General features: G+C 44.2%; 1 protein-coding gene across 1 annotated transcript; it reads right to left on the minus strand.

Moving 5' to 3' along the window:
• Positions 1 to 154: 154 nt before the first annotated feature.
• serpinf2a (serpin peptidase inhibitor, clade F (alpha-2 antiplasmin, pigment epithelium derived factor), member 2a) lies at positions 155 to 8,421 on the minus strand. The gene is made up of 9 exons (XM_038708857.1): positions 8,287 to 8,421; positions 6,974 to 7,042; positions 6,623 to 6,860; positions 5,435 to 5,578; positions 5,289 to 5,331; positions 4,205 to 4,350; positions 2,759 to 2,901; positions 1,762 to 1,966; positions 155 to 1,478 (listed from the first exon to the last, which is right to left on the minus strand). The coding sequence occupies exons 2-9, from the start codon at positions 7,025 to 7,027 to the stop codon at positions 1,000 to 1,002; spliced, it is 1,452 nt and encodes a 483-aa protein (XP_038564785.1). The 5' UTR covers positions 7,028 to 7,042; positions 8,287 to 8,421; the 3' UTR covers positions 155 to 999.
• Positions 8,422 to 17,286: the final 8,865 nt, after the last annotated feature.

Consider the following 17,286-nt stretch of genomic DNA (forward strand, 5'->3'; position numbering starts at 1 on the left):
AGCAGCACCCAGAGTTTTGTTAAGAAATTCTTCTCATGAAGCCTACCTCGCTTGAGTGTCTTCCTGCCAGAGCACAGCACCTATTTTTACAGAATCCCTTCCTCCAAACAAACCCGAAAGTAAAAAAAAACTCCTTTCCCCATTGTAACGAAAATACACTTTTTGTGGCAATATTTTATTTTCTGAATATCAAATTAAAATCAACTCATTGTAGATAAAAAAATCTGCAAAGAAAAAACTGACTTTTGGACAGAATATTCTTTCTTGTATGAAACCGTTTCATCTCAGGGAAAGCTCTCATCAGCTGGAAATCTGTCTTGAAATGCATTGCCAGGTCTAATAAGTGTACACATTGCACGCTTGTCATTTTTGTCCCTGACAAGTTTGATAAAACTTAATGAGTCTGGTAAACTTGTGAAGTGAGATTACAAACGCATTAATCGGCTGTTGACTGCTCGTAAAACTCAGTGCTGATCACTATGATTGCAGTGCAAAAGCATATTTTTCCATGCTGAATCCCAAAGCCTTTTGAGCAGCACAAGACCAACGTGTTTGTCCTCTGCTGCATCTGAATCTAGTATGAAGGAACAGTTTGACAATTTGGAAAATATACTTATTTGCTTTCTTGCAGAGAATTATATGCGAAGATCGATACCACTGTCATGTCTGTCTCCAGGTAGCTGCTGCGCCCGACAAAAAATAGTCCCCCACATAAAAACACACTTTGGTTTTTATACGTTTAACAACCCAGATACATAGTGTTAATTTTTTAGACGTGCTGGAAGGCAGAGCCAGGCTAGCTGTTTTCCAGTTTCCAGTCTTTATGCTACGCTAAGCTAAGTTTCTGGCTGCAGCTTCATATTTACCTGACACACATGAGAGTGGTATCAATGTTCTGATCTAACTCTGGGCAAGAAAGCCATGAAGCATGTTTACAAAAGAGTTGAAACTCCAGGCAGGTACAGAGTTGTCTGGGTTGGAGCAGACAACATCTCGTTGTTATTTCTTCTTCCTGTCGCTGCCCTCCAGTTCATTCACATGCTGCAGCTGCCCCCTCCCACCAGCGGGGGCGCTACAGGACCGTATGCTGCTGCCCTCTGCTGGCTCTGTCTCGCTGCATGACCTGTTGCTGTGTTTTATATTCATGTCTCTTTTCCTGACATCCTCCGTCACAGGTTGGTCACCCATGGTGCTGTTGCTGTGGGGATCATCATTAAGCATGGGGTCGTTGGGGGCGGGGTTTGTGACGATGCCCATGAAGAGGGGGGCCAGGGAGGCATCGTCAACAAGGGCGAAGAGGAAGGGGGAGTTGACGGAGAAGAGGGAGACGGAGCGCATGGAGGTAACAGCAGTGGTGGCGGACGCCTCCGCGCCTTCCTCGTTAAGTTCAATGGTGCTGGCGTGGCGGACACCCGTCACCCTCAAAGGGTGGTCGGAAATGCCAGAAAGGTCAGGACCTGAAAACAGAGAGCCGAGGCCTGATAGAGAGAATCAGAGAGAGAGAGAGAGAGAGCAGAGTTAAAGACTAAGAGCCAGATATAATGCATTTCCCAGTGCATTGATGCACTGAAGTTTTATCACGTTCACGATGCTGACTGGCACATTAACACTTCTTATGCCTGTATCATCTGTCCAGGGTCATCTGACACTACACAGAATGACCAGTGTGTGTTGCTCTTTAGCTGTCTGGAAGTGAAATCACCACCCCAGTATCTATAGTGTTAGACATCCCTTATGTCTTGGTGAAGCTAGTTTTCTCACCCATGCTGGTCAGTGCTTCCTGGAGCTCCTGGCGGTACTGCAGCTTCACCTTGGGTAAGTTGACCTGCATTGTTTTCTCCTGAGGTAGACGTCTGTAAAGGTCGGAGATGTTCAGTTTGGGAAGCACCGATGACACGTTTCCTCTTCCCAGGAGGGGCATGACGATTAAGAAGCTGGTGTTTCTCTTGAAGGGAAAACTGGCAACCTGGACCAGAGAGAGGGATTTATTACAACGCTAAACATGTAGACTATAGGAACACATGGTAAAAGCTTCCCTTGAGGCATAATTTAGACACACAAGTTATTTAAAGCATGGTCACAGAAGACACTTGTTTATGATTGGCTGCATGGTCAAAGTTGTAAAACAAGACATAGTTCTGGTCAACAGTTTCATCACTGGCAGCAGGATGCTAAACACGGTAGGCCAAACATCCATCTCCCAAGCCACGACCTCCAGCTCTTTCTGGGAAATCCCAAGATGGGATCTAAAGTCAGGCTGAGGGAGGGAGATGAAACCAGTGCCCTGGTCTCTTCCATTTTAGAGTTGACAAGAAAACCACAAGAGCAAGGTGTCTAGGAGGAATCCGAATCAGATCCCACCTCCTCAAAAACTCCTTTCAATACATGGGAGCAAATGTTTAGCTCTGAATTCCTTTCATGTCTTTAGCTCCTTACCCTGTGAGACCAGCTACGCTAAAAACAAAACTAATTTCGGCTGATTGCATCATTCTTTTAGTGAATATCCAAAGCCTACAACCCCAGCTGACGGCAGGAACATCTGAAAGACAACTGAGAACCCTGCCACATCAGTTATTTTCATACATCAGGACACTTGGTTGTGTTTTAATTTTCAAAATCTCACAAAATCTTAAACAGTCTTCAGCCCAATTACTGCAATAGCAGCACTGTAAAGAGGTGTCCTGTTAGGGCACCAGGCTGAATGTCCAGACCATCCGGAACTCCATTGCTGATATACCCATGAAGGTACTGGTGTTACCTGTGCTTCCAGTTCTGGATCGTCCAGCAGGCGGAGAGGGTACTGGGCAGACTTCATCATGTCCACCGACACGGAGTTCTGGTTGTCCAGGTAGAAAACTCCTTTGGAAGTCACTAATGGGTCGAATCGTGTCTGCCATTCACCTGACAAAGACAGAGAAGGAATCTTTAGTAACTTAAGGAAAAATCTGTTTTTTGACAACCTGAATTCATGAACCACCTGGTCCTGAACCACGTCCTGATAAGCACTGGACTCTGCTAAAGGTGAGCCGTATCACCTGTTTGTAATGTTCAAGGACTGGATATTAAGAAGCTGCCCTGGTCTGAAAAGCGTCTGGTCTGGTTATATTGGGGTGGCATGTGTAGTGTTTGCAGATGATGGTCTCCTTTTGGCCCTGACCGTGATCTCCACCGTGCAATGAAGCAATTTGCAGCCACTATGAAGAGAAGTGTTGGGGCACTGCAATAATGTAATGGTTAAGGTGCATACCACATAACCCCAACAGTTTGTTTTCTGGCCAAGGACCCCTGTTGCATATTCCTTTTTCTTTCTTTCCATGTTTCTCATGTCTATCTACACTGTTATGTCAAAAAAAGATATAATGCCAAAACATTATCTTATTTTTAAGATTAAAAAGAGCCTCCAGCAGCTCCCCCGGGTGCCGGACTTCAGCAGACTTTGGGTCTCATTTGTGAGTGATGACCAAAAGCATTATAAGACTCACTGCTACCGTTGCAGTAATAGAGGCTTTGGAGACTGGTTTGGTTTTGGAGAGTGCTATGCTATAAAATAAGACCTCTAATTCGGCATTCTGTTTGTCTTCCAACCCTCAGATGTGGTCGTGAGTTTTTGCTATTGACAGATGGCGTGAAACATGGATCAAAGCAATTGACGTTAGGTTACTCTGTAGGTAAGCTGGGTTCACTGTACAAGAGACAAATGGGAGGTCAGTGCTTCAAAAAGACTTTGTTATTGAGCAGCTGCTCTACAACTAGAGTGGTGAAGGGGTTCAGACAACTGGTGAAGATACTCCTATGGTGCCTTCCTTTGGAGGCTCTGGATACACTGCACAGATTTCATATCCCAACTAGCCAGACAGCACATAGGGATCGCCTATGAAGAGCTGTTTTTGTGGGACATCTCGCTCCACTCTGATCTGATTAGGTTGTGGCAGGAAAGGAGCACTAATGTCAGCAGGCAAGTCAAGTACTCTAACGTTATTGTATTCTCAGAAGTAGAGATAAAGCTAGCTAATTGATTAAGAAGGTAGGCAGATTCCATTCAAATCCATCCCCCGTTTGAATTCTGGGCACTCACATTACTGAAGAGATTTCTGATTTGTTCTAAGCACTTGCAGAAGTACAGAAGTACATTTCTGTTTTGTTCCTGTCTTATCTATAACTATAGAAATGACCATACTGAGTGGTCTTTGGTGGAAGGGTTCACCTTTGAAGTACACAGCGTTCATGAGCATAAGCACCACGTCATGTGGTATACTTTCCAGGAAGTTGGGGATGTGACCATTGGTGGCATCCTCCACCCATTGGTTGACCCCCTCCACAGAGACCAGAGGGATGGGCTGTGACTGGTACCTGAAGAGGAAACAAATCGTTTTACTTCTGCAGCAAACATGGCGCATATCCATTTTAGACAACAAAACTGAAAGATCTATTAGTAGGTATCGATCACTGCAACTGTAAACTCCCATCACCTTAAAAATATGTTCTCCAATGTCTTACAGTGTGATAGGTTCTGGGCACAGAACAGTTGTAGTAGGCTGTTCAGGTTTGTAGGCCTTTTCCATGCATACCACTTGTCCTGTCTTTTCAGACCATGTAATTCTCCACATGACCAGCAGCTGTCACTAAGGAGCTTTCCCACATGAGCCATCACCTAACCACTGTCTTCCCACAGCTGTTCGCCATTTACCCATTAGCTCCCCAGTATGTGTAGCCCTCATTCAAAGCACGCCTCTTTGCTTATCAGTCTTCAAATTTCTCTGCCAGTTGACCAGTTTGCCAACTTTTGCTTCCCACCTGACTCAGTAAAGACGTTTTTAGAAATCCATCTCTGTCTCACTCTGAAGTCAGATGTGTTCAAAATGTGTGAGTCTTTTAGACTGCAACTAATGTAGGGAGCTCCCTGTTTTACATCTGTTTTAATCTATTTTCCAAACTCTGTCAACTGTTTTCAGGCAGGAGATCAATCCTCACCTTTGATTGCCATATTCAGCGTCCTAGGAGAGGATAGTCCTTTTAGAGGAACAAGATACACGATTCATAATGTTATTAGTAAGCAGCCTCCCAGTTATATTTCATGGTTAGGAGTTGTCATATAGAGAAACTCAGGTTTATACTTTGTGGTTCTGCTGATTAATGTGAGAAAATGTGAGAAAACGTGGCGCACCTTCCTGGACTATGCTGTACCTAAGCTTTAAATCCTTGCTTTCAGTCATTATTTTTGGACACGTTGCATCTCCGTCAATGATGTATTTATTATTTGGTGTGTGTGACCTTATTGTAGTTGATACCTGGCCAGAGACTCTTCAACAAAAGACAACTTCACTTCAAATCCTGAGAGATGAAAGAATAGAGAGAACATGGGAAAGGTGGATGAGACGAGTCTTAACAAGCTTCTAAAAAAACCATCACGAGTTCAACACTCATCCCCACACACCTGGCCTAAGGTACATGCGTGTTGCCACCTCCAGCGATGTGTTTCTGAAGTGAGGTAGCAGGCCTCCCAGTATATGGTGGTAACACGGCAGACTGTGGGCGTGAAGGCTCTTCAGCAGCAGTTTCTCTGTCTCGTGGCGAGCACCTGAGGGAAAACAATTTACAGTCTGAACAAATAGTTTCAAAAGAATGTACAGGATCAGTTGGTAGATCACATATGTAACAAACTGTGACATGTCAGCATGTGGCTTTGCATGTACAAAAATGTCTTGAGGCAAAGGGTGATACCCGAAAAATTGTCATGACATTAAAAAACACCTCTAAGCCCAAACCTCTACCATTCACGTCCTGTGCTCCCCTTTCTCCATCACCTTACAACTCACTTGTCTTCATTACACTATTTGTTCATTCTTATTGCTTCCACTAGGTATCTATCCCATTGATGAAGTAGGAGTTATCAGCAGTTTTGTTGCTCTAGTATCTATTGTTACTCGTAGATCTATTACTCTACTGATGCTTGTATGTTGTTTCTCAAAGGTAAGTCACTTTGGATAAAAGCAACTGCCATGTGAGTGAACGTAAATCAGAAGGTATTTTGACAACGTGATATCATGGAATGACGTATAAATAGTACGCCACTTTTAAGGACATTTCGGCAAGCCATGTCAGCGCATTTTAAGCTTAAGTAAGAGATCTAAAAGTGTCATTTCACGCCACTGTAGGGTTAACCGGTCGCCATGCATATATAATTCACGATTGTTAAGGTTAGCAGTAAAGTAGCCTACATTGGGGTGGGTCAAGGCTAGCATTGTTAGCTAGCTAGCTAGCTACATCTACTTTAACGTAGCTAACGTAACGTTAGCAATGATGTAGAATGGTAACTTCCATCCATCCATCGTCAACCGCTTGTCCTGCATACAGGGTCGCAGTTAGAATGGTAACTTACGTAATGTAAATAAAAAACAAAAACTAATCTTGTTATTATTGTTTCACTAGGGAACCGAACGCCAGTCTCCTGGGTCAGGGACCAACTTACTATCCACACGACCACCACCTTCGTGTCGGACTTTCATGGCTATTTAAATCCCACACATGCTGATTTTACCTGTAACAGTTCATTGCTGCACACAGCTGGCTAAATATTGAACTCTTGGTTCGCGTGAAAAAGCAAAATTAAACTCTGACTGACCTAAGGTCAGCTGAGCGAGGGCAAAGGCCAAGCTGAGAGGTGACAGCACAATGTTCGGCTGCTGCGGTCCAATAGGAAGCTCTTCCAGGAGCTGTAAACCCAGTCGCTCTATGGCACCACCTATTGCCCTGTGTTCCTCAGGACTGAACACCCGCCTTCCTCCACAGCTGTGGACTCCCTTCGTCTCGTCTTCATCTACAGGATCGGAGACATCAGGAGCTCCTGGCGTGGGCTCCTCCTGAAGACAGGAGGACAGACAGGGTTCACTTTCTGAAGAGTACAGCTACATACAGGATAAACGGTAAATTCTATTCAGTACTTAAAAAGGTAGTTAGCTGGTTGGGTTCTTACAGTCAGTCCCAGACAGCAGAGACAGAGCAAGAGAAGAAGAAGACACAGCTTCATTTCCAAACAACCAGCCTGAAAAACACAGAGGGACATCGTCAACCATGGGGAAGAAAGCTTTATAGCAGTGAGGCTGTGTGCAGTATCAGCCAAAAGACTTAACATGTAATACATTAACATGGATTATTACCTAAACACAGGGTGTTATCTAACGATGAGATCTATAAAATTAATCTCTTTTGTCCACTACATGGCATGTTATGGAAGTTGTCTTTGCAAACCAGGAACCAAAGAGAATATAATTAAGACTAGTGAATACCTACAGCAACAGACAATAATCATTGTCTGTAACGGTGTGCGATGAATATGTTCAGAGTGGAAGCAAGAAAAAAATAGAGTTTAATCAGGCTTGTAATATTTACATCCTTCTAAGTCTGAACACCCCTTTGAAAATGACATGGCTCAGTTCTTTCCCAGTGACTGGTGACCACCTGACGGTTAAGTCCTCCAACAAAGGCCAAATTTCTGCTTAAGCAACACTACCATACGTGCGCTTGAGAACATCCTAGCATGTTAGCATGTTAACATTAGCATGTTAGCATGTATGGTTGCATTTTTCTCAAAGTCCATATGAAGCTGATATGGAAAGGTATTTAGAGGTATCCCGTCATGTGAGATGAGATCGCTCTAGCAGTTTGTCCTGTCGTCAGTGCTGCTAGAGGAAATGTCAGGGATCACTTTTATTTATAGGATTCATCCTGCAGGGACCGAGAGTGTTTACGGCAAATTTCATGTCAAGTAATCCAATCGTTAAGATATTTTAGTCTGAACTCAAAGTGTTTGATCGACGGACCAACATTGCCATCCGTAAAGCTACGCTGCTGTGGGCCAAAGCTGTTGTTGTAAGGGTATCTATGAGTTTATCTGTCTGTCTGTCTGTCTGTGTGGTAGGTTTAGAGTCAGTTGAGGCTTCAGATATGGCGGCTGTGTTTACCAGAGGACTAAAGGTTACTGTCTCAGACCCTTTTTTGGCTGAGCTGCCATACACTGAATTCACGGAACACAAAATACAAAGAAGTACATGGACTATAGGAATCACCACTCTATACAAGATCTAAGGCTCTTATTCATGCCCATACACACAATCTGCATCTCTGCATCTATGGAGCTGCATCTTCTCTGTCTGAGAGCAATGCAAAGCACTCTTTAGTACTCACTGTGTCTTTGTAAACTATAGATTATTTTAGCAGCACTGAAACGGATTGGCAGAAACACAGCTAAAGAAGGTTTGGATGAAATCAGAGATGTTCCGAACTCACCTGGCCTGTATATGATGTGAGGCAGATGATGAGAAACCAAAGGGGTTAAAAGATTAGATGAATAAAATAAGAGTAAAAACAGATACGGCCAACCTTCTCAAGGCTGGACTGCTTAGTGGCTGGACTGCCGCCCCCCTGTTGGCTGGTTAATAATCAACCCTGGACTGATCATGGCTGGATCTGTGGTCACTTTACAATGTAAAAATAAAGAGACAGACTGCTGTAAAACTCTTTGTAGAGTTAACAAAGTCCTATACTAATAAATAACTTAGACAGAAACCCTTTGTATGTGATCATTACAAGCTAGAAAATCACAATTAACTTTCATAATGAGGCATCAATCTAGACTATAGTTATAACTGTGATACAGTATGGTAACGAGAGTGAGTGTTTTAATGAAGTGCCTCATACGCCTGATCGAGGTCATAATTATGACATAATAACTTAAAATGATTCATAGAAACCAAAATATTCATGCTCATTCCTCATTTTTCATCAGTGTTTTCCCAGTAGACATGGGCTCTCACAAAGTCTAAACTAAACTGCATTAAACTGAACCAAACAACAACGCTGTGCTAAAGTAAACGAAGCGAAACTGAACCTAAACTAAACCAAAGTAGCTTCAGTTTCACAGTGGACTCAGAGTGAGTGAGTGTCATTGTTTGCGATTGCTCTGTGTGCTGAATCGTCCTTCAGCTTTGGGCCTTCATGGCACACATACATTCAGAGTGGGCGGCCATTAGTCTCGTTCCAGCTTAACGCCCCCACAATGCAGCTCTGTAAGCAGCAGGGTCCTTCCTTCGCCTCTGTTCACCTGGAGTCTCCTGGTTTCACCGCAGAACCTGAACCTGAATCTGGCAAAGGCAGAGAGGTTTGTTTAATACCTCAGTCTCCATATTAAGAGGTAAATAAAATTCAAGATGATGTCCTTGTTCAAATGAACACAATGACACACATTCAGACATTTGGAATATCTGTATTTTCCATTCTTCAAGCCAAATTTCCACGGCAGGACAGTAGCTTTAAAGTTTTAGACTGCTGGACTAAACACTGCTCAACTTCTGGTTGGAAAGCTTTTCACACCCGATGATGAGATATTCATATTTGAGACACTACTGTTCTTCCAAGCTTGTGGCAACAGTTTGAGGAAAGTCTCTTCTTCAGGTCCAACATCTGGTGGAAAGTTTGAAACCAGACGAGTGGAGTGAGAGCAGCACATCGATGATCACGCTGTCACAAATGACTGGAATGTTCACCTTTGGTATTGTGGTGTACAGTGTTTCAGCGCTATGGGTTAGCTCAGGTTAAAGTCGGAGTTAAAGTAAGGCGGGGGCTTCTCAGACAGAAAGAACCACCACCCAGCTCCTCCCACACTCTTTGCTGCCGGACTTCCAGTAATATCAGATACATTTGCCAGCTGCGCACACACTTTCATGCACATACCCTCTTGAACCTGTAACCCAGTAGGCAAATTATGTTCAGCCACCAGTTGTCAGATGCAGCAAATGTCTGAAAGATTCGAATAAAGGCCTGATCACACCAGCATTTAAAAGAGCAAAATGTTGCTACTAACTCGTCATCGCCTCAGTTAGTGCATTCACTCATAGGGTCAAAGAGGATCTGGGATTTTCAATGATCGCCGTTGCTGATTACATTACATTTACTCTTTTAATTGATGCTTTAATCCAAATGGACTTAAATTGCTATATATGTCAGAGGTCGCACACCTCTGGAGCAACAAGGAGTTAAATACATTGGTGGATGTTTCACAGTGGGAATTGAGCCCAGGTCTCTCACACCAAAGGCATGTGTCTTATCCACTGTCCCATCGCCACCCCTGTAGCAAACCGTCTTGACTGTGCGGAACTTTGAGGGGACAGAGAGCCAGAGTCCAAAATAGAGGAAGTTAGCGTAGCTCATTAGCTGTGTTGAGCTTGACCCTTAACCCAAGCCGCTCTAGTGGAGCTGCTCAGAGGCCAGCAAGTCAGACTGTGCTTGTACTGGGCAGATTCTCCACTCATAGATTCTCTGCTTTTGACTGTATATAGTGTGTTTGTATTTTACTTAATTCCATTGTTTACTGATTCTAATTTATTGTTTTTGTTGATTACTGAATTTACTTTTGTTGTATTTTGTTGTTTGTTTTTGTTTTGCTGTTGTGAAAATAACATTTTGTCTTCTGGCAGTTTAGAGGTCGAATAAGCAGACTAACCTGGAGAAAAACCTGGTTTGAAGAAGAGCCGATGGCACACAAGTTGGTATCATCAGCATAAAAACAGACGGTGCTCAGTTGAAAACATTTCATCCAGCAGCTGGATTGACAGCTTGGATCACTGCCCGCCAGTTATCGGAGGACTTGATTGGAGCCGTCATTTTGAGTAATGTGTTTTATAGCGTCTGTTTCACCTGAAGTGGACTACTTATTGCAGTAGTCAGAGGAACAGCACCGAGCCACAGGGACAGGTATGTGGATGACACATGGGTCAAAATTAAAAGCCAGGAAGTGCAAGCCTTCACAGAACACATCAACTCTGTGGACATTAACATCAAGTTCACACGAGAAGATGTCCACAACAACAGTTTGGCCTTCCTTTGCTGTGCTGTTCACATTGAAGAGGATAGGAGCCTGCAGATTGGGGTTTACAGGAAACCCACACAGACGTAACAATACCTACTTTTTGACTCCCACCACCCACTGGAGCACAAGCCAGGGGTCATCAGAACCCTGCACCACAGAGCAGACCACATACCAAAAAGTGCAAAAGGCAGAGAGAAGAAACAGAACCACCTGAAGGGGGCACTTACAGCCTGGGGATACCCTAAATGGACCTTTGTGAATGACAGATGCTGGTAAACCCCAAAGACCGCACACCCAAACACAAGAAAAGCAATCTAGTGTTTGCGAGGTGCAGTGAGGAATGCACAGACCTGTACTTTGCGGAAACTAAAGCTCTACAGGAACACTCAACACAGAAGGGCTAACTACATCTGAAGAACAAAGGACACTCGTTTGAGGACCACCAGGTGCACATTTTAGACAGAGGGGGGCGTTTGAAAGAGGTGTTCACAGTCACTTAACAAGGAGAGGAGGTCTGCGGCGAACTAAACCAACGTTCACTGTAACGACTGTGGTTATACCATCCAGGAGCATGAACGAGCCAGCGGTATCAAACAACTCCACAGAGGTTAAATAGCTGAGTTTCCCTCCCAGTCAGTCAGAACTGAAGAAGTCTTGCCACTTACAGGCAAAAACTAAAGCTCTGTAAACCTGTAGTGAGGACATCAAAGAAGTGGACTAGTGAAGCTGTTGAGGACCTCCAGGCATGTTTGGACTGCATTGACTGGGATGTTTTCAAGAAGGCTACCAACAATCTGGATGAGTTTACAGAGGCTGTGACGTCCTACATCAGCTTCTGTGAGGACACATGTATACCAACACGCACCAGGGTGAGTTATAACAATGACAAACCCTGGTTCACAGTTCAGCTTAGACAGCTGAGGTTGGCAAAGGAGGAGGCGTTTAGGAGTGGTGACAGGTCCGGGTGAAGGGCGTTAAAGTACAGGTTTAGCAGGGAGGTGCGAGAATCTTAACGACTGTACTCAGAGAGACTAAAGAACGAGTTCTCTGCAAACGACGTCACTTCTGTCTGGAGGGGGTTCAGACAGATCACAAACCATAAACCCAAAGTCCCAAACAATTCTCGCCTGGCAAATGAGCTGAACCAGTTCTACTGCCACTTTGAGAGTCATTCGGACACCATCCCCCGTGACTCCTCCGCTCAGCTTCAGCCTTGGTCCACCACTTCTTCCCCTCCCTCCTCAGAGCTGGCCAGCTCCACCCCCTCCCCTCCTCTCTCCATCACAGAGAGGGAAGTCAACGGTCTTTTCAGGAGGCAGAAACCCCGCAAAGCAGCTGGGCCGGACTCTGTCTCCCCATCCACCCTGAAGCACTGTACTGATCAGCTGTCTCCGGTGTTCACAGACATTTTTAACACCTCACTGGAGACATGCCATGTGCCAGCCTGCTTCAAAGCCTCCACCATCATCCCTGTCCCCAAGAAACCAAGGACCACTAGACTAAACGACTACAGACCCGTCGCCCTGACCTCTGTGGTTATGAAGTCCTTTGAACGCCTTGTGTTGTCCCACCTTAAATCCATTACAGACCATCTCCTGGACCCCCTGCAGTTTGCCTACAGGCTCAAGGCTGCGTTCTTTCCCCCCTTCTCTTCTCCCTGTACACCAAAACCTGCACCTCTAGTCACCAGTCTGTCAAGCTCCTGAAGTTTGCACATGACACCACCCTCATTGGGCTCATCTCAGGTGGGGGCGAGTCCGCCTACAGGTGGGAGATCGACCATCTGGGGACCTGGTGCAGCCAGAACAGTCTGGAGCTCAACGCTCTGAAGACAGTGGAGATGGTCGTGGACTTCAGGAAGAGCCCAGCCCCACCCTCCCCCATCATCCTGTGTGACTCCCCAGTCACCACTGTGGACTCCTTCCGCTTCCTGGGCACCATCATCTCCCAGGACCTCAGGTGGGAGCTGAACATCACCCCCCTCACCAAGAAGGCCCAGCAGAGGATGAACTTCCTGCAGCAGCTGAAGACGTTCAGCCTGCCAAAGACAATGATGGTGCACTTCTACACCACCATCATTGACTCCATCCTCACCTCCTCCATCACCATCTGGTACGCTGCTGCCACTGCCAGGGACAAGGGCAGGCTGCAGCGCATCATTCGCTCTGCAGAGAAGCTGATTGGCTGCAATCTTCCTTCTCTTCTGGACCTGTACCCCTCCAGGACTCTGAGGCGAGCAGGAAAGATTGCAGCTGACTCCTCCCACCCCGGACACAAACTGTTTCAGACTCTCCCCTCTGGCAGGAGGCTGCGGTTCATCAGGACCAAAACCTCTCGCCACAAAAACAGTTTCTTCCCGTCTGCAAGTAGCCTCATCAACAAGGCCCGGGTCTCCTACTGACTCTCTCCCCTTGCAAATGATACAAATGTCTCTGCACATGTAAATACTGTTTCATCTCGTGTCGGGCTCAGACCTGGCACGTCGCACATATTTGTTGTTGATTGTTGATCTTTGTTGTTGTATATTTATGTTGTCAGTTTATATATATTTATATGTACACAATATTCTCTTCCGTTGCGTTACTTCTGCACGGCACAGACCCACAATAATGCACATGTATATATCTGTAACGTTGTTCTTCCATTCCATATTTATTATATTTCTACATTTATTTATGTTGACTGTATGTTTGTCTACGTGTAGCACCTTATCACCACAGCAAATTCCTCGTATGTGTAAAACACTACTTGGCAATAAAGCTCCTTCTGATTCTGATTCTGAAGAGAAAAATGTCTTCTAGTATCTTCAACCAAGTCCATTTGCCCCGATTTTAACCGTCTATGACCTGCATGACTGAGAACCTTCACAGACAATATAACGCAGTATCCATGGGGCGGTACTGTGGGACACCATTGTGTCCCTGAGCAAGACACTTAACCCCTTGTTGCCCCAGAGGCGTGCGACCTCTGACATGTATAGCAATTGTAAGTCGCTTTGGATAAAAGCGTTGCTTAAAGGAAATGAAATATAATCCACCTATCAGCCACCATGATAGAGGCCTTGTTTTGTCACAAAGTGTGTCTGCCGGGTTTTGTCCCAAAAATGGTGGTGAAATAAGAACAGTCAGACGTGTGAACGCTGCAGATACTCCTGTAAGGAGAGATGAAGTGGGCGGCGCGGTGGTACAGTGGTTAGCGCCGTCATGGCTACATGAATGTTGTTGTATCACTGTTTTGATTCTTCCTGATGCTTTGTACTGGTTTGCTGACGCCATACTGCGTTTGAATTTCATAAGCTGTCACACGTGGCCAGGTGACTGCACGTGAAAATCATGTGCTGTCCTTTAAATGAAACGCACTTCCATCTGTGTCCACTGGGCGACAGCAGAGGATAAACTGAGGTCTCACTCATTTCATGTTCGCTCCAGTCTGTTTTTTCATGTGAAGAAGGTATGTCTATGTTGTAAAGCGCTTTGAGCTGCGCTTCTTTGTATGCAAATAAAGTTTAGTGTTATTATAAGAAGAAGACATGTCACAGAGATATGACACAGATTAGTTTCCTGTCTCTCTCTCTGTCTATTCATTTCAGTTCATTGAAGCTTTATCTGCATGAAGTTTTGATCAGAAAACATGCTGTCAAGGCAGAGCATGAGCATATTCCAACTGTTTTATCCCTTTTCCTCATACTTGATATGTCTTTCCTTGTCATTTGTACCATTGTAACCACGTAAAGTATATTTATACCCTGTATTAATTTAACTATATACAGTATACCATGCATCTGTTGCACAAAAATGTCCTTTGAGAAGAATAAAGTGAAAAAGTTTTTTCTTATGGCTTCTTATTTTATCCGTTATAGTTAATAATATTGATAATAATGATAGTTAAGTGTTGAATGTTTTGTGCTTCTTCAGTAGTTATACTGGTAAACATCTGTTAATAGCCTGGCCTTTATTTGCTTTGCTGAACTCTCGCAGCCATGTATTTGGGACAGGCGTCTCTATCAACCCATTCTCATCTTAACTCCAATATGGACGCTTGGTCAGACCCCTTGGCGTTGCTTTTCAACGCCCTGGGTAGTCGTTATTGCATATGTAGGGCTCCGCTGTCAAGTTAGCAAGAATCAATGTGCAACATCTAGTTACACTTTCAAAATACAACTAGTGTTAGTTAATCTTATAAAAGCTTGCAGTTTGGTTTGGCTCAAAATAACTTGCGTGACTTAATTGAAAACTATCACTGTTGACTTTTTCTTTCACACAGGAAACAAACACCAGTCTCCTGGATGGAAATCTGGTTTCTGACCCACCCCTCCACCAAAACCACCTCCTTACTCACTCTTTTCTGTTCTTTATAATAGGTCTACCTTCAGCGTTGAGCAGTGACGCTAAACGGCGCCATGTGTATTGGTACCAGACGCCGAAAGACGTGACAAAGCGTAGGTCGATGACCTTCTGGGAATGAGAACGGATAGCATATCAATTACAAATCATTCATTTGATTTAGCTCGGAGAGACAGCCCATCCAGGCCAATGCCGAGCTCATAAAATGAACCGAAAGATTGAATTGTGGAGAATCTAACTGATCCAACAATACGAAGCATGTCCATACTGACAAGTTTGAACGTATAAATTTAGATGTGCAGTTTAAGCAGCTTAGAACTACCTAACCGCCAGCAGGGGGCGACTCCAGCGGCTGCAGAAAGAAGTGTGATTGTATAGAAGTCTCTGAGAAAATGTTTCTACTTGTCAGCTGATTTATTCCCTCAGTAAACACTTTCCTGATGAGTTTCTGGTCTCAGTCGCTAGTTTCAAGTCTTCTTCAACACAGCGTGATGTTCATTTAGTAAATTATGGTCCCATTTAGAGGAACAGAGACCAGGAAGCAGGGAAGGCTTTAGTTATTATGTTAGCCTCCTGTCCAAACATGGTCACGTCTGGTTCCAAAAAAACAAGAAGGATGACAGTCAAAATGCCAAATTTGAGATTTCAAAACTATAGTCCACAAACCAACGGGGGACGCCACAGCGGCTACGTCCACTTCTTTTATGTAGGAATGTGTAGCCGCACCAGACCAGTTAAAGGGACAGGCGTCTAATTGGGACTAACGTTTAAGTTTTACGGTATGTTCTTTTTCCGCAGAAGCAGTCGCAGCCTTGTGAAAATGTCCTGAAACACTGATTATTAGATCAAGGTGAGCGTTTTCAGCCATGAAGTCTACAGTAAATTACATCTTACGTCATCCTGTCTAAACACAGCAGGAAGACGACGGATCAAACATTCAGAACGGACAGAGAGACGGTGGATGGAGAAGAGAGTGAGCACAGGAAAGAGAGGAAGGGAAATATAATCAAGAGAGAAAATATGTACAAAGATGAAAAGAAAGGAGGAAGCAAAGGGGCTGTTAAACTTTCACTTCCAGCCTCTCGTTTCCTATCTAAGAGGAAAAAGACTAAAAGAAGCGTTGTTTTCTGCAGTGTGCAGCTTAGAGTTTATTATAAATACAGAATATATTGTGTGTACAGAGCTGGCAGAGAGTAAATCAGTCATTCACACAGGTGTGTGTTGTTCATTCATTACGGTCACTGTTGTTAAAGGCAAATGTTACGTTTGCTGAAAAGAACATTATGACTTCTACAGCGACGCAACCTTTTGATCCAAAAAGGAAAATAAAACTGTCAGTGTCCAGTCAGTGTTTTTAGAACACAAACATTCAGCCGAAAGAGAGAAACACAAACCAAAAGGCGGAACTGTAGTCTAACTAAGTATAATAATCTGAAATTTCGAGAATTAAGTCAAAAGATTATTAAAAACTTGTAATATTTGGAGAATAATGTCGCAGTAGAACAGGCTGCTGGGAGTCATATGTGCTTGTTTTAGTGTTATTTAGACTTGTAGAAAGTTTGGACTGCACTTTGCTGAAGTTCACATTTATTTGGTCTGTCAGACGGTCTGAAGGAGAAACTGCCTGGCTGCTGCACAGCAGAGTACCGGGCAGATGGACTTTTTATTTGAAATATTCTGACTCTTTTCTGCACCTGTCAGAGAACACAGATCTGTGGGAGAGAACATGAGCAGAAAAGCTGCTGAAACTCTATTAGAGTCCAGGAGTTTGTAACTGAATTCAAATGAAAAGGAGCCCTTTAGAAGAGGTTTCTTCCCCAAACAGAGACACAAAGAGGAGGGAAGACTGAATCATGACGCAGCAGGGTTGATGAGAAACAGATCTGAGAGCAGCGCTGACTTACATTCTGTTAGAGGGTTTGAATTAACCTGCCACTGACTTCAGCTACATGAATAAAAACATTTCCACAATAAAGTGGTTCAGAAAAATCCAGAGCAGTGTTTAAGGCTCCCGGAGCCCCGCCCTCTTTGTGGCCTGTTTAGGACTCGAAAATCAGGGGATTCAGGTTCACAGCTGCC

The sequence above is a fragment of the Micropterus salmoides genome, unplaced genomic scaffold (genome assembly GCF_014851395.1).
Source record: "Micropterus salmoides isolate LMB-PRFRI ecotype aquatic unplaced genomic scaffold, ASM1485139v1 Ms_hic_scaffold_9, whole genome shotgun sequence".
Lineage (NCBI taxonomy): Eukaryota > Metazoa > Chordata > Actinopteri > Centrarchiformes > Centrarchidae > Micropterus > Micropterus salmoides.